Genomic DNA, 16924 nt, shown 5'->3' on the forward strand with positions numbered 1-16924 from the left:
TGATCCGCGCAAAAAGCAATTTGAAGACAGTAATTTGAAATCCTAAAATCAGGGTCTGTCAATCTGGTGAGGAGAAGAACTCTTTAGTTATGAGCCAAAGCCATGCAACGCAAGTCCTTCGTCAGCACACTGCATTCAGCTCAAATCTCTCTTGGATTGCCGTCTCCGCACGAGGGTATACTCATCCACAAAGCCGATCGCTTTTGGCTGATTGTTTCGCGGTTGCGGGGAAGAAGTTTACAAAACCCATTCCTGAAAAATCCGGGGTAAAACGAACTCTAACCAAGCCGCAGGTTGACGAGGAGACAAGCAAGCGAGATTTGGAGATGCGGAGTCTGCGGAGTCAGAACTGGCTGGATGTGAGGCTGTGGGGAAGGGAACAAGATCAAGATGCGGAGTTCAGCAGGCCGTCAAGTCTTCTGAGTCAGGGCTAAGCAGAGGATCGGTGGCCAGCGGGCATATAAGTACGAGGATGTCGTGGGACGGCACTGGGTAAAGAAGTACTGGGTACTTATCGTCTACCCACTGACATGAACATCAACGGGGTTTGCTGTGCTCTTGATAAATAATGGTTATCTCGGTCAACACCGTATCATGAATGAATGCTCTTTTATCTATTCGAATCTCCTGCATTGACAAAATTGACGTGGCTGATAGAAAAAGTAACAGCTGGGAACCCGATGATTGATAGGAAATTTGTTTACATTCCGCTCGAAAAGGAGGCCAGCAACCCTTGGAAGTCGCTGGAATGATGGCTCGCCGGCATACTCCGTACGCATCCACAGTAGGACACGACCGCTGGGAGCCAGGAATCTGCCAATCAAGTGTTATCACTTTCGTTGAAGCAGACATATCGACCAATGCAAATGCTATTCAAACCAAAGCAGATGATGTAGCTGGGATGTACACAGTACAAAAACGTAGAGCTGAACGCCACCAGCAAAGGTCCATGTCCCGAGGACCGGACACATGGTGGTCATGCCGATTCCAGTAAAGTTTCCCCGTAAATCCTGACTAGCTCGTCTCTCGTGGCCAGGAGGTAAACGACTAAGTTGGGATTGACGTAGTCGTTGTTGTCAAGGCTACACTGCTTCTCGCCATGGAGACCTGCGCATTCTTGAACTGCAAATAACTGCGTCTCTGTCTAGAAAAGAGGCATATTCGAACTTTGACGTAGTAACCTCATATGTATTTTCAACTCGTTATCTCAGTCAATGGGCTGGATTTATCTTATAACTGGGCCAGCATTGCGGGAGTTTTAAAGATCCGACCGACGTAGAAGTTTCCAAAACTTCCTATGGAATTGGGTCTGCTCTGCGTGCTAATCATTGGATGGAGCTATTTAACCTAACTTGCCGCATGATGCAGCGGTTCCAAGCTTGTTTGTCTGAGATTGTTGGTGGATAAGATATGCTTTATGCTAGCTAGTGCAATTCGCATCGTTTTATCATGTTTGGTTCATGATAACACGACCAACAGTTACACTAGCACCAAGTAACCGACCAGATCAAGTTGTCACTGTTCCTGTAGGCAAATGCAATGGATATCCCGGGGTATATACATCCATATACCGACAAGGGAGGGGGAGACCACGACATAGCCGTTATATATATATATATATATATGTATGCAAACATGTCACCTTGGGATGTATCATCCAGTGAGATGTGTTCAGCATACTAGTTGCACAGTCGGTTAAGTTCAAAATAAGAGGGATAAGGTATACCCATTCGGCTTCTTCTGTTTTTGCTTTAGCAGACCTAGATGGTCGGCTATCCCATTTTCATTTTTATTTTTCCTTTTCCATTGCTTGATTGAGCATTGAAGGGCTCATCCATTCTATATGGTCGACGTTTCGACCTGAAGGCCTGCCCTTAGAGAGGACCCGAGACCTAGAGACCAAGGGCACCCACCGAGACACGCAACATCATGTCGATTTTCGAAGACAAGCCGAAGGACATCGCTGGTTCCGATACAAATGAGAGCAGCGAGCTAGGTGGCGATATTCGAGACACCGACCACACCCTCGAAGTACTGGGATATGTCCCTGAACTAAAACGCAATCGTTCTTTGATCACACTCCTCTTTCAATCGCTCGCGATCGCTGCTATTCCGTATGGGGAGGGAGGGCCTCTGCTTAGCTCCATATACGGAGGCGGACAACGTTCCATATTCATAGGATGGCTAGCCGTCCTTGTCCTAGACGAATGCATTGCCCTTTCGCTCAGCGAGCTTGCATCACGATATCCAACGTCAGCAGGGCCATACTACTGGTCATTCCAGATTGCCCAAAAGCACAAAGTGATTCTGTCGTTCGTGACGGGATGGGTATGGCTCATCGGGAACTGGACGATCACCCTCTCCGTCAACTTCGGATTCGCCTCTTTAATAGCAGCAACGGTATCACTCTTCCATCCAACATGGGTTGCAACAGATTGGCAACTGGTCCTCATCTTTTACGCCGTCTGCCTCCTGGCCTTTGTGATTGTTGCTTTTGGCAATCGCTTTCTCCCACAGATAGACATCGTCTGCGCCGGCTGGACAGCACTCACCATCATAATCATCATGATCGCCCTTTCAGTCAAAGCGGGAGCCGGTAGACACAGTATTTCATACGCCCTCACGCATTATGACACCTCCTTAGCCGGCTGGGGTGAATTCACTTTCTTCATTGGCCTTCTTCCAGTGGCATACTGCTTCTCCGCCATTGGCATGATCTCCTCCATGGCCGAAGAAGTCGCCAATCCAGCCGTCATAGTGCCCCGCGCAATCAGCTTGTGCGTGCCCGTCGGAGGTATCGCAGGCCTCTTCTTCATCATCCCGATCTGCGTCACCCTCCCACCACTCCTGGATATAATCGAACAGGCACCAGGCGGGCAAGCTCTCCCCTACATCTTCAGCGTGGTCATGGACTCCCCCGGCGGCGCCCTAGGCCTCATGACCCTCGTCCTCATCGTCACGCTCTTTTGCTCCATCAGCATCACCACAGCCGCGTCCCGCACAACCTGGGCCTTCGCGCGCGACGACGCCATCCCGCTCGCCAGTGTCTGGGCGCGGGTGAACAAGAAACTCGGCGTGCCCGTGTACGCTCTGGCCCTCGTGACCCTCGTCGAGATGCTCCTGGGCATCATCAACATCGGTAGCTCGAGCGCCTTCACCGCGTTCGTGTCCGTGGGCGTGATCGCGCTGGCGGTCAGCTACGCGATGCCCATCGGCATCAGCGTATGGTACGGCCGGCGCGAGGTGCTGCAGGCGCAGTGGAATCTTGGTCGCGTCATCGGGCCGGTTGTCAATTCGATTGCGCTGGTGTGGATTGCGTTTGAGCTGGTACTGTTCAGCATGCCGACTGCGTTGCCGGTGACGGCGACATCGATGTCGTATGCGAGTGTGGTGTTCGCGGGCTTCCTGGTGTTATCGGCGGTGTGGTATGTTGTGTATGCGAGGAAATGTAGGTTCAATGGCTCACTTATGTGCTCCTTGTCTGGATTATATTATTATCCTTTTTGCTTTTTCGTTTTTCCCCTTTGAATTCGCGTCTCGACAAGCTAACTTTTGTGTGTTCTCTCCAACAGCCTACAAGGGTCCACCGGCATCCGACGGAATTTAACGCACGCGCGATCCCTATTCTCTCCGAGAGCCACGCATCTCAGGCTCGACTTCAATGCTTTGATGATGAATTAATTTACGGAGGATGGATCATATTTAATGATATTTTCCTTTTTTCTTTTTCCTGTTTTGGCTTTGTGCATGCGATGCTTGCCAATTAGATTTTTTTGTTTCCCCATTGAACCCATGTTCAGCTTGAAAATGGAATCCACCAATATATCTATATATGAATGTCACTCCCAACATAAAACGAAACTCGTGTCAGGGAAGCAGTGTGCTCCGCAGCGAATAGGGCATGACTGCCCTCTAGCCGTTCTTAAATAATTATAGCTCTTGCGATAAAAATGAGGACAGGTAATCAGAAAAACAAAGACTTGGGGCACTCGCGGTGAGGTGCAGTTGTAAACTTGAAGGGTATCAAATTCAAATAATCATAAACAGCTGTGCCGTTCCAGCTGGGCGAAATGTAGCCGGGAAGATCACTCCATAGCCCGGTTTCCTCCGCCTTGCAAGGCTTTATGGGCATGGACAATCGGAGACTGTTCGATGTGTTTGAGCAGGACCAAAGACATGGTGATCGAAGCTCGTGCGGGGAGAGAAAAATAATGAGGAGAAGCTTGATCTGCAATCGAACATAATGCGGGACGGTAAATGCGGGGGAGAAGATTTGATCGTGATGCAAAATGAGGGGGTCCTGAATAGACGAATCGATTTGCAGAGTGACAAGGGAGGTATCATGGCATCCGACTTCGTATCTCTCATCTTCTGTAGTCGTTGATGTTCTCTTAGCTCCGCGACCTTTCTTACACAGCGCTAAGTTTCTGCTCGGCACCGTCAAGCCGGATTCCTTTCGAGTTCCGGGTTTTCCATGTCGAGATCACAAGGTTTGCCAACGCCGTCGTGGTCTCCACGATTATAACTGAGAGGATGAAGAGAACAAACATGAGCACAAACACAGCGGTCCAGGCACGGAGGGGACGCGCAGATATCCACACTATAATGGAGGAAAGGCCTTTGCATCCATTCAAATCGACACTCTCAGAGAAGGAAAATAGATCCTCTAACTCTGGGAATGGACTTGCAAGAGCTGATTGTTCCTTTTCCCTAGAGAATAGAGTTACGTAACGAAATTTGACGACTCTCATTGAGGTTTCCTGGATTTTGTTCTCTTCCAATGCATGTTCGCTGGTGAAAGCGGAAACACTGGGTGCTGAATGTTCTTCCACACGACCTAGGTCTGATGACGGTGAATCTAAGCCCAGCTGCGGTTCAGACGACCTGAACACAACGTCCTTGTTATCCTCTGACGAATCCAACCCGCTGACCATTTCCGGAGTCAAGGACGAAAATTCATACGGCCACCTATCGCCAGGTCTCGACTTCTCTGCGCGAGTCAATACCTCGAGAGTTGGGGCAACCTCACTGCCATCTCCGGTATAACGATGCTTGCCCTCGAGGAGCATCGATTGCCGCCAAGTAACGCGTGCAGAAGCACCGCTTCCGTGCTGGCTCCAACGGGTAGTAACCGCTGAGAGAAGCCACTGGGACAATGGCGCAGCGAGGACGACCGGGAGTAGAAGAAATAAGGAGCAGTATAATCGCACAAGCCACATTGTGTTGTTGTCTTAGAAAGGGATATGGGTATTTTGGGCTTTAGAAAAGGGTTGTTGGATCCTTCTTGGTTTCACTCTGCACTTCTAGCGAGTCGAAGGGGATTACGGGACACCGACGTACGTAACGCGCTCCAAGAGAAACGATGTCTGTAGAAAAGGAGGTGATAGGTTCGTAAAGGAAAGGTGCTTTATCTCATAAACTAACGCAAAGAGTAGAAGACCTATCCATGATGACAGCGTCGAAGCGGCATGGAATGGCAGGGGATGGAGAGAATGAAGAAGATGAACGGACGAGCCAACTCAGAGCTCCGGCTGAGAGGAAGACTCCGCGCACATATGTAACTTCACTTATCTGTATTTATGGCTGAAGCGCAGCGCGAATCGCACGATCGCTGGGCGCGCTTTGTGAGATTCTGCTCTGATCGGGAGCTGCTGCGGAGCTGGAATTATGCTGTGGGTGCCGGTTGCGATGCGTCGGCTCACCTGCCGGGGCAGAGAGTCGCCATGTGCGCCAACCGCAGCCCGTCAGTGGAGCGGCCGTGTCGTCGTCGCAGCCGGACACGCAGGCCGGCCAGGGTTGGCTCCCTCTCGAGTCTCGTCCGTCGACAATCGGCACGCTGGATCTGGCGAGTTCGCGAGAACGTGACAAGTCCGCGACCGTGATTGGCTATAGCAAGGTTAAGGTTCTGGCGATCGCGATCTGCGATGATAAAATCGAAAAGGGGGGGAATTCGCTGGCCGGCAGCAGGGGTAACTGAAGGTCGATGGCCATCGAGAACTGCGATCCAGGAGATTTCCTTTGGGGACTGCAAGGTGAATTGGGTGTGTCTCCATCGTTCTCCCCTCCGGGCATCTACACCAGGTCTCATGAGTAGGCTACAGCCCTGCTCTATTGAGATATATCCGTGGATGGCTTTCCTGTCTCCCCCTACGGAGTAGATCTAGTAGCATAACTATGTGTCTCCTTTGCTCCGTATATTCCTCGAGAGTATCACCAAGAATAAACTTCCCTTGCCGCGAAGGCGACGTCAATAGCTGTAGCCGAACTTCGAGCATGCGATGTACAAGTGAATCATTTAAAAGGTGACGACATTCCGCTCCAAGGACCTACGATGAACCGCTTTGAAACCGACACAAACGTCAAGGAACAGCTTTAAAGCGGCAAATTTTTTTCCCAACGGACGGCAACGCCAAACGCATTTTCAGCGCATGGCGCCACGCTGCCGCCATTTTTCCACCACCGAAGCCGTCTCCCGCTGGTTTAACGACCTCGGAATCCACGCCCTCCCTAGCATAGCATTGATCAGAAGCCCGGACCAACTCTTCCGAACGCTTGCTTGAGGCAAGACCTGGCACGGTGTACTCCGTACCTGATCCCAAAAGCCTAGATAGGGTAATCCAGACCAGCAACGAGCAGTCTATATGAAAGCTCATCGTTCGATTCCATCACGGCAGCACAAAAAAGGGTTGAGGCCATCGATATTTGGTTCCTTTGCGTCGGCGCCTCTGCAGAGAAAGATGTTGACAAGGTTAACATTTCCACTTCCTGCAGTAATATATCGCTACCGGTGTACTCCGTACTGTGTGGCTTTATTTTTGTCTGCGAATATTCTTAAGGAGTACGGAGTAATCCAGCATTACTCAAACAGTCATCGACAAAAATACTTCACCTATGTAGGACCAATCAAGGTCGAAGTGAAACGAGGGCAACATTGAAATATTATCGCTAGGCAGACAACGGGCAAGCTGCATTCGTAAACCATCTGGGGACGAATTAAAGGGAACGTTAGGCCCTCTGTGCAACGAATGGAAGTGCACAGGGTCCCATCGTCGACAAATTCGGCGATTGGGCAGAAGGACGAGGAGCTCCGGGAAGAGATCAGACGGGCTTGGAATGGCGGTGGCCTTGGATGAGGCAAGGAGGAGCAGCTTTCGATGATAAGAATCCCTAAAGTAAGTTCAATAAGAATCAATGGTCATCCGGAGATGGTCGAGACTCGAAATGCGTGCCTCAGAATTTCAGGGTCGCCAGCCAGCGGTTAACTACTCATCAACCGGCCAGGCCATGCTCAGGTTTGATCGAGGCCAACAGGCCGTTGAGCCCTCCGCAAAAAAAAAAAAAAAAAAAAAAAAAAGGAAGGTATATTTGTTGAACCGGTCGACAGTCAAATTTTGTAATCATCTATGCATTCGAAATATGCCCTGTGGGATACTGGTGCGCGTTCCTTGCGGACCTTGGGCACCTCTGGCATAAATAAATACTTCATTGCGGGCCTGGGACTTCAATCGATATGCCAACCCGCTCACGTCCTTTGGCCAGAGAGAAACGCTGATCTATGACGAGGGTGCAGGGAAGTGATGCTGATCATTGACCTCGAAAGATGTCGAATCGTGCATCATGCCAGCAGCCCTATGGAAAACGGAAATGAGCTGCATCCGAAGCACTCACTTTCACGGTTGAGGCATGCTGATCTCAAGCTTATCCTGACCGAGCACGGACAACGAGCCGAAAGAAAAAGCCCTCAAACCGCTCCACAGACAGAACCTGCTGTGGAGACGGGGACTCGTGAAAGGTACCGAGTACGGAGTACGGAGCAATCCGAACGCCAAGCTTCGCGCCTGAAAAGCAAACGATTAACTAAAGTTAACGAGTTAAATGCCTGGCGAACTCCGACCAGAGTACTGATTATCAGCCCGTCTCAAGGGTGGATATATGCCGCTCCCAGCTCGATACCGCCTGCTCCATACGTTTCAATATAGACTCTTTTATCGATGCCATTGAATCAAATTATGCTTGCAGTGCAGTCGCCATCACCTAGCTAACAGGGACCGGGGAGCCAGAGAGATTAGGCGAGGGTTGCATCCCAAACATGTGGTTGAAGTTAGGTGATCGAAAAGCGAGCGCGCCGAACTAACTCGCTCGAATCCGGAATGAGACCACGCATTTGGGCCAATGGAATCCAGAACTCGACTTTAGCCCGGCTCGGCTCCGGACTTGGTGCGAACTCTGTCTTCGTTATAATCGACTTCTCCTCCTCGCTTGCACTATCCTCGCCCGACCTCTTCCAGTCTGGACCACACCTGATTAATTTCTCCGCTCTGGTGTCATTTGCTAGAGTTGATTATGACTGGAAGAAACGGTTCTGGGCGTGCATGCGCATGTCAGGTACGAGTCTATTGTTACATAGGTCCCAGGCTTGTTGAGCCTCAGAGAGAATTGGCCAATGCGGAGACGATATCCGGCCTCGTAGAGGGTGGTGGTCTTATCACATTCAAGGGTTGCCTAACTCACTCTCCACAACCAACAGGTTTAAACCAATGCTCACTGGTTGTGCTCAAGTATCTCTGGAACCGAAATTACTCGACATCCACCCGATATACCCTGCATATCTGGCGTTGCATTTCGCTTCCAAATGCCAGCACTTGGTGGCTTCAGGTTGAAGAAACATGATGCTTTTACTTATGGCCATCTTAACGATAGCCATCTGGTTCAATACTCTGAGATATCCAGACCAGTTCTCTCCATTTGATATCCATTCGAGCTCCGAAAACACCCTCTTCTCCGTCATCTGCTCGCCGCTATGGATATCAAGAGGGTACCAGTAGCGGCTGTGGCAACAACTTAAAAACGGGGATATGAAACTATTCTCATTTCTGCAATGGCATTAGCCTACGGGACCAGGACCCCTCCGTCGGCGCTCCCCTGGAAAATTGTCCGTCGACGGAGTCTGATAGCCCTTGTTTAGTATGGGTCTCTCTGGCTTGAGCCTCATAATCTGTTGGTCTTGCTCTCCCTCCTTAAATCTTTTTATGGAGTGATATCGCCATTTCCTCTCCTTGTCCATCTGCATTGCAGCAGCCATACACTGCAAACCTCTGGTTTGCGTCCTTTCCTTGAGTGCACTACCGGCCTCACGTACTGTTGGGCTGGCTTGCTTACCCTCGTTTGCCTGGAGATTACTTTGGCCCATCTACCATCCTTTTAATCATGGGACTAACTAATATTCTTGCAGCGTTTATCGCTGTGTCCTCTCTTTTTATCCAGTCACTCGCTCTCAATCCCTACGCCAAAAGTAATTTGGCAGTCTACTGGGTATGAGCCAATTACTTGAGCGCCCTTGGTTGTCTTGATGCTCACCTTTCTGGTTGATTAGGGGCAAGGAGCTGGGCAGAACCGGCTCAGCTACTTCTGCGAAAAGACCAGCTTTGATATCATTGTTGTGGGTTTCATCAATGTGTTCCCCGACCAAGGCCCCGCCGGATGGCCGGGCAGCAATTTTGGAAACCAATGCGCCGATTCGTATTACTATACGAAAAATGGGACGAAGACCAAGCTTTTGGATGGCTGTTATCAGATTAAGGAAGATCTTCCCAAGTGCAAGGCGCTGGGGAAGACGATTCTGCTCTCCCTAGGCGGAGGAGCCGTGCACGATTTCTACGAGGTCAAGAGCGAAGAGTCCGCTCTTAATTTTGCGGATTTCCTTTGGGGCGCATTCGGCCCATTGACACCAGACTGGACTGGACCTCGTCCATTCGGAGAGGCCTCAGTCGATGGATTTGACTTCGATATCGAAAAGGGTAGTAACTTTGGTATGTATCGCGTTCTCCCTTCTAGGTGATTCGAGTCCCTGACTGACGAAAGTAGGCTATTCAATTATGGTCCGACGTTTGCGAGAACTTTTCCTCCAGGACCCGCTCAACAGATACTATATCTCTGCAGCCCCCCAGTGCATAATGCCAGATAAGTATCTCTCACATGCGATATCTAATTCGGCGTTCGACTTCATCTTCATCCAGTTCTACAACAATCCTTCGTGCTCTGCCAAACGGTGGGTGACTAACCCCAAGTCCGTGACGTACACCGTGGACGATTGGGTCAAATACATCCGCAAAAGCGGAAACCCATTAGCGAAACTTTTCATTGGCCTTCCCGCATCCAAGTCTGCTGCTGCGAAAGAAGACTATCTTACTCCTGGTGAAGCCACCAAAATCGTCAGCACGTACATGGCGAAGTATCCAAGTACTTTTGGTGGTATGATGGTGTGGGAAGCAACTGCATCGGAGAACAATAAGCTTGGCGGACTTCCATACGCCGATATAATGAAGGAAGTGCTGTTGCGATGCGATCCGGATCCCCCTACCAGTACTGTTACAAGTACCATATCTGCCTCGACTTCAACCCAGACTTCATCTCAAAGCACTACTATGGAAACCAAGACTTTGTCGGCTTCTACGACCCCGAGCAGTCCGAGTACTGTGTCGCCAAGTTCAACAATGCAGACAACCTCTACTGGTTCAACTTCCACAGGAACAGGCACAACAAGTAGCCAGGTTACATCGTCAACAACAATCTCCACAAGGTCAGCTTCCACTGAGACTGTGACAACGAGAAGTCAAGAGCCACCATCAACCACAATCTCCACAAGGCCAGCTTCCACTGAGACTGTGACGACAAGAAGTCAAGAGCCACCATCAAGCACAATCTCCACAAGGTCGGCCTCCACTGAGACTGTGACGACAAGAAGTCAAGAGCCACCATCAAGCACAATCTCCACAAGGTCGGCCTCCACTGAAACTAGTACAAGCAGCCAGGATTCACCATCCACGACAATTTCGACGAAGTCTGCGCCCACTGGCACTGTCACAACTAGGAGTCAGGATTTACCCTCAACGACCATCTCTACGAGATCTCCTGAGACTGAAACTGAGACTGTAACAACAAAAAGTCAGGATTCACCGTCAATTACTCTCTCTACAAGGTCTTCCTCCGCTGAGACTGTATCAACAAGAAGTCAGCATTCATCGTCTACAACGATTTCAACGAAGTCTGCACCAACTGAGACTGGTACGACAAGTGAACATTCAACGTCAATGCCTGTCTCTACGAGATCGGCTTCCACCGAGACTGTAATAACGAGAAGTCAGAATTCAGATTCTCAATCAATGACAGTCTCTACAAGATCGCCTTCCACCGAAAGTATCACAACAAGAAGTCAAGGTTCGCCATCAGAGACATTTTCAACCAAGTCTGTTCCAGTAGATACCATCTCAACTGAATTGCCTTCTCAAACGCATTCCACTACTGACTCTACGCCGGTGTCATCTTCACCTACTATCCCATCTGGATCAACAACGATTATACCGGGAACAGCTTCTGATCCTGTATCAGCCCCGACCACCACGGTTCCTCCCAATCCTACCCTGACGCTCGCCCCATCTTCCTCCACAACAGAAGACCGCACCACAATCACTACTATAATCACCACATCCTACGTCACTGTCTGTCCCACTGGCTTTACCACTGTCACAATAACATACACCACCACCTACTGCCCGGAGACCGCTTCGCTCACGCCAACTCAGGCCCCTATTCCGGGAGCTCCAGCCCCTCCACCGGATGGCTGGACAACAATTGTGACCGTGTGCCCACAGTGCGCGCCAACGCCAACTACCGTCACACTCACGGTCCCCACAAGATCTGCCTTCCTTCCCGCACCCACGGAGACTCGCCCTGTTGTGACTGTGGTCCCAGTGCCGGAGAATCCAATTAAGAACGTGAAGCCTAGTGAGTCCGGAGATTTTGTGACTGTTACTACAGTGGCACCGGCAACGGTTACAAAGACGTTGGAATACAACAACCCGGTGGATTCCGATGTGAATGTCCAACCCACGGGTGGTAGTTCCCCCGTCGAGTTTGAAGGCGGTGCGATGACTGTGAGAAGTATGGATGTGGTCGCGAAAGCCCTGATTACCGCTGGAGCGGCTGTGTTGGGATTGTTCTTGGGGTTATAATCTGTTAATTTGCTGAGGCGATATATACACATTTTCTTCGGAGGGGTGTGTACATAATGTCACGGGTGCTGTACTTGTACATACTTGACACTTACCTACATATACAGTATATATATACTTCATATCCCTCAAGATAATCTCTTACTGGTGTATTGTCTCTAACTTTGATGGGTCATTTTATAACGATAGCTGTATGTGGGATGCACCGATTCCTGAGAATATCAGGTCCTACCAATGCGTACTAATTGAATTCTTCAACGGCCAACCCTGAGAACCCGATATCACCCTGCTACGTCCCTCTCGTCTCAGTTACAAAGGTCATTCGTAGAATTACCGTTTTGCCCTGTACAAAGAAAGGAAAACCAAAAAGAAAAAGAAAAGAAAACCAAAGAAAAAGGACACCAGCCGCAAAGAAAATATGACAACTGAAAACGAGTGGCATTGACTGGGTTATACATGTCAACTCCTTGGAGAAATTCGACAACTCGCAATCCACCTGGTATATTTATAAACATTTGTATAATTGTATCCATATGTTATATCCAATCATATAATAAAAAAGAGCCAATAAGTAAGTGTGGCAGCACGGTCTATATCATTCGAGCCAAAATAATTTCAATAATAACAGGTAGTAGAATCAAAGGTGGACCAGCTAAAGAGAATTTGCGACGACCAAGGCTATGGGGCGAACGGTGCTGTCCCTTGTCGCTGAGGTCTATTGGATAGCTGATTTATCGAGCTCAGTATCATCAACGAGTTCTGCAACCAGGCCGATAGAATAACAGAGGCCCCGGTTAGTGGGCGGCCTTTAGAGCGGGAAAGTGGAATGTCAAGGGGTCCCCCGAGGCGGCCTGGCCGGTAACTGTGGCGCTGGGTGCGATGGCGGCAGTTCCCATAGGAATGATTCCTGTAGCAATGGCGCCTGTTTGTTGTGGACCAAGGGCGCCTGTTGGAAGAACGGGCTGGTCTGGAGATAGCTCGACCAGCGGTGGTGGTGGTGCTTCTTGCTGACCTGGGTTACCGATAGCTTCAGGTTCAGACTTTCCATGCTGTATGGCGGGTTCACCTGGCTGGGAAGGAGCTTCGATTTGACCCGTTCCAGGGAGTCCAGATAAGGTTATGATGGAGGTAATAGCATCACCCAGAGGTCGAGCCGCGGTCGCAACGGCGAAGCCAGCCGCAACGAAGACAGAGATTCTCATTTTGGGTATTATAAAAAGAGTATGTTGAGAGTGGTAAGAAAGGTAGAAGGACTGGAGGGCAGAACCTTCGTGTGGTATCCTCCAATAACCTGATGAAGAAGAGTCGTTCAGAGGTGGGTTGTCCGTAAAAGAAAGGTACTTGGCCTGGAGGAGGGTTCTCCCCAGGATTTACCATGATATATAAAGTTGACCTTTAGTGTATGGTTGAGAGGTTTTCTTTGGCTCTAAAGAAGTGTCACGTAAGCCCAAATATTGAGCCCTGGATAGGATCTGGCGATCATTACGGAGTAGTGGGCCAATGATTGCACAACGGTCCCTGAATCTAAGAAAATGTCAGGACGCCCTTTTCATAGACCGGCCAGGAAGGTCGTCGGGACCAAACAGTAAGTGGATTGGTGAAGATTCTTTCCACCTACATGACGTGTATGCTTTTGTCTCTCTCCCAATATGTGAGACGATCCATCGGCTGACGAGGTCAGAGATGCAGCACTGCCAGACCGGCATGGCCTGGGATGAAACGAGGGAGGTCCAACTGCAACAAGAGCTAACTTTGAGTAGGCTCCACCCCGGACACCAGCTGACGACACTTCTGTATATCCTTAGGCTGGCACACCCGGTTGAACATTTGGATTCGAAATTTTGAAATTTGGAGGTAGAATACCAAGCCGATGCTGCTTCCAATGGATGGGAAAGACGGGACAGTGATGTAACAGGATCAACATCGCCCCTGAAGCACTCAGTTGGACCGCACAGGAGATGGATGGACAGACATATGTATGTAGGTACTTCCATCCATCCTGGAGCATCCGGCGCCGCGAGGAGGTTGGAAGAAGGTTGCTGCTGGGCTATTCCTTTTGGCGAGTTTGGCGGCCCACACCAGAAAACCGCTCGCAGCCGCCCTGCCCACCGCATGTTCGCGATGGTGAGACGAGGCGGGTAGGTTTCGAAACAGCAAGCCCATCAGTTCGCAGATTGGTCGTCCAATAATAAGGCCTGCCTGCTCCAGTTCTCCTCATGCGCCCAGAACGAATATCGACACGTCAAAGTCTATCATGTGTGGTCTCTTAAACCATGAATGCAAGTGGTCGTCATCGGGCCCGTTGAACTTCAATCCATCGAGCTCCATGGCCTTCTCTATTGGATCAGTTCTCAACATTGGCGTCTTTGCCGCCACTGCTCGCCGACACGAATATGGGAGGGCGGGCGAGATACCTACGGGAAGGATCTGGCTGCTCAGCCGTTTACGAGTCGCATCCACAATACCACAGGAAAACCATATGCGCATAAATGCCAGCACGTCCCATGGGAAGAGCTTTGCATCGTTCCATTGCGGGGAACAGCTGATCTGCGCCTGAGTTTAACAAAACCGGAGCTCAAGCGCCAGTTAGTACCCACTTGAAACCGTTGAAAGTCGCGACAGATGCCAAACGGGGAAAATTCTCCACATTTGACGGAGTACATACGCGGCTTGATCGCTACTTGGACGCGTTCCTAGGCTATTCGCAGAAAAGTATTGAAGTATGCTGGTGTTGGTCGCTGACTGCCCAGGTCCGGGAAGACAGCCTTAACGAAGAACACTTTTATCCACATGAAGGACGAGCTCATCCCTATCGGCTAGTTACCGATCTGCGCTTGTCAAGTGGTGAATGCACCCGCTCAATAAATCTCCGGGACCTATGGCAGGTTCTGCGATTTTCCTCTAGTCCAGCCCATTGGAAAGGATGCTCTTCATCCTCAGACTGCGGGGAAAGGCCGCAGGGTGCGCTGGTAAAGCTAGAAGCAAAAGACAAGGATATGGCACATCAAGGTTTGCATGAATTATCATTCGTCTATAATTAATTAGCCCAAACAGCGTCAGTCCCAATGCCTTCTCAGAATAGGCTTGGCTTGATCCCACGGGCCTGCAACAACATTCTTATACTTCTGCAACCGAATCAACCACCAGCTACACCCTCCCATGGCTAACGCAGTGGATGGGGCACCAATCAATATTCCCAATATCATTCCTTTGTAGCCTCCCTTCAGGGTGACTCCCACTGCCGCTCCAGCTGCGATAACGAGAGATACGGTAAGTAGGACATGGCCGCGCCAGGAAATTGCGCGAAGGTGGCGTCGGAATACGGGAAATAGCCCGAAGACCTCAATGGAGAACAGCGTTAGGCTGAACACGTGCGTGGTCGATTTGAGTCTGGAGGCGAGGACTGTGGAGGCCATTAACGCCGCATTCGTGGATAGGGACGCGGGGAACTTAGCAGCCACAGCCCCTGCGCCAGTGTTGTTGCTAAGATTTTGGTTTTCTTTGGTCCCGCTCCCATAGTCGAAGAAGAAAACGTTGATTATCATGAGCCAGCAGGACATGGCCCAGATAGAGTCGCTCGTTGTAGATTTCGTGAGGGATTTGAGGATGGGAGAAAGGCCTTGGAGCGCACAAAAGATGAGGAGCGCAGATTTTGCTGTTATCAAACGTTGAGTAGCGCGAGAGGGAAGATAGGGTACATGAAAAGAGTTTATGGCTATTGCTCCGGGAGATTTGGGGATAATGTTGGAAGGACTAGGGTAGCAGCTAGGGCTGTTCGACATGAGAGGCGGGGGGGAAACCGAAGATCGCGTCGAGTGTAGAGAAGTCGCAGATGTATCGTCAGAATACGAGCTGGTCATAGTACTCTGTCGGCTTGGTGGGCTTCCTATACTGGATAAATCTAGAGATAGCCCAAGCCCATTGTCCGTAGACTTTCTTTTTCGGTCGTCTCCTGTGGAACCGGACAAAGAGCCGGAGCTTGAGCCGTCGTCTGCTGGATCGCCGACCGTACCATGCTGAAATTGCGCGGATTCCATCTGAACCTTTCCCTCCCAGTAATCCCAAAGACACCAGCAGAATATCGTACATAGGGTCGCCCAGCTGACCACCGACACTGGACTAACACGCTCTTGAAAAATGGCAGAAAAGCAGCAGACAAATATTATAACAGAGCAAACATGTTGCACAATAACGGTAAAATCGGCCACTAGTGGCCAGAAGTCGTAGGGTCGTAATCTGGGATTTCGTTGCAGATGGTCGAGGAACGTCTCAGTGTCTGTGTAATTATCTGGGTCTAAATGTTGTATAGCCGGTTAGAGATAGGAAATAGCACGCAGATCAAGTTCTAGCAGCATATCCTGTGCCATGGGCCGGATTTGGGGTTCTGAATGAAAATCAACATGAGACTTACAGGACTGCTTCACCCATAACAACTTCTTCCACTGCCGCTTTCTCCTCCGACTGCGCCCGCGGTCTCGCCGCGCCTCCCCCGTAGCTTTTGGTTTCGTGCCGGGTACAGCTGGCGGCGGTCTCAACGCAGCTACCGCCGCAGGTGTTGCAACAACCCGGTTAAGCAGGTCAGGGTTGCTTGCCGCATGGTTGTTCGGGAGGTTAAGCGGCCGCAATCGCGGGGGCGAGTGAGCAAAGTAAGCATCTTCCGGTGCGAGTCGGCTCGGATCCGGCGGAGGGCGTAAAGGGGGGCGAGGCTTTAATCCTGCTCGATTCGGATGGGTCTCAACGGGTACGGGGGGAGGAACTGGCGCCGCGGGAGTGCCCAAGGATTGAGGGCGGGAGGTGGTGTTTGGTGGAGGAGGGGAACTAGCCATCGGAGGCTAGAAATCTGCAACTACCTGGGCATTTTCAAGGGATTCGTAAAATATTGGGAGCGAGTAAGACTCTATGAAGGCGCTGAA

The 16924-nt window shown here is 50.3% G+C and overlaps 8 protein-coding genes across 8 annotated transcripts; 4 read left to right on the forward strand and 4 right to left on the reverse strand.

The window, feature by feature from the left end:
• Positions 1–89: 89 nt before the first annotated feature.
• CIMG_00353 (uncharacterized protein) lies at positions 90–994 on the forward strand (the record flags this gene model as incomplete). Its single annotated transcript, XM_012358780.1, has 2 exons — positions 90–359; positions 692–994. 2 exons carry the CDS (start codon positions 90–92, stop codon positions 992–994), a joined length of 573 nt encoding a protein of 190 aa, XP_012214203.1.
• A 317-nt stretch (positions 995–1311) lies between these two features.
• CIMG_00352 (amino acid permease) lies at positions 1312–3607 on the forward strand (the record flags this gene model as incomplete). The annotated part of the gene is made up of 2 exons (XM_001246580.2): positions 1312–3448; positions 3573–3607. The coding sequence occupies exons 1-2, from the start codon at positions 1930–1932 to the stop codon at positions 3605–3607; spliced, it is 1554 nt and encodes a 517-aa protein (XP_001246581.1). The 5' UTR covers positions 1312–1929.
• An 802-nt stretch (positions 3608–4409) lies between these two features.
• Positions 4410–5219, reverse strand: CIMG_00351 (uncharacterized protein; the record flags this gene model as incomplete). The annotated part of the gene is made up of 1 exon (XM_001246579.2): positions 4410–5219. One exon carries the CDS (start codon positions 5217–5219, stop codon positions 4410–4412), a length of 810 nt encoding a protein of 269 aa, XP_001246580.2.
• Positions 5220–5698: 479 nt separating this feature from the next.
• On the reverse strand, positions 5699–6088 carry CIMG_00350 (uncharacterized protein; the record flags this gene model as incomplete). Its single annotated transcript, XM_001246578.2, has 1 exon — positions 5699–6088. One exon carries the CDS (start codon positions 6086–6088, stop codon positions 5699–5701), a length of 390 nt encoding a protein of 129 aa, XP_001246579.2.
• A 2248-nt stretch (positions 6089–8336) lies between these two features.
• On the forward strand, positions 8337–12146 carry CIMG_00348 (endochitinase 2). The gene is made up of 4 exons (XM_001246576.2): positions 8337–8997; positions 9233–9312; positions 9374–9809; positions 9865–12146. The coding sequence occupies exons 1-4, from the start codon at positions 8967–8969 to the stop codon at positions 12009–12011; spliced, it is 2694 nt and encodes an 897-aa protein (XP_001246577.2). The 5' UTR covers positions 8337–8966; the 3' UTR covers positions 12012–12146.
• Positions 12147–12805: 659 nt separating this feature from the next.
• On the reverse strand, positions 12806–13213 carry CIMG_00347 (uncharacterized protein; the record flags this gene model as incomplete). The annotated part of the gene is made up of 1 exon (XM_001246575.1): positions 12806–13213. One exon carries the CDS (start codon positions 13211–13213, stop codon positions 12806–12808), a length of 408 nt encoding a protein of 135 aa, XP_001246576.1.
• A 502-nt stretch (positions 13214–13715) lies between these two features.
• On the forward strand, positions 13716–14568 carry CIMG_10534 (uncharacterized protein; the record flags this gene model as incomplete). Its single annotated transcript, XM_012358811.1, has 3 exons — positions 13716–13767; positions 13996–14149; positions 14220–14568. 3 exons carry the CDS (start codon positions 13716–13718, stop codon positions 14566–14568), a joined length of 555 nt encoding a protein of 184 aa, XP_012214234.1.
• Positions 14569–15021: 453 nt separating this feature from the next.
• On the reverse strand, positions 15022–16837 carry CIMG_00346 (phosphatidylinositol:UDP-GlcNAc transferase PIG-C; the record flags this gene model as incomplete). Its single annotated transcript, XM_001246574.2, has 2 exons — positions 15022–16305; positions 16423–16837. The coding sequence occupies 2 exons, from the start codon at positions 16835–16837 to the stop codon at positions 15068–15070; spliced, it is 1653 nt and encodes a 550-aa protein (XP_001246575.2). The 3' UTR covers positions 15022–15067.
• Positions 16838–16924: the final 87 nt, after the last annotated feature.

Source organism: Coccidioides immitis (genome assembly GCF_000149335.2).
Source record: "Coccidioides immitis RS genomic scaffold supercont3.1, whole genome shotgun sequence".
In the NCBI taxonomy this organism is placed as follows: domain Eukaryota; kingdom Fungi; phylum Ascomycota; class Eurotiomycetes; order Onygenales; family Onygenaceae; genus Coccidioides; species Coccidioides immitis.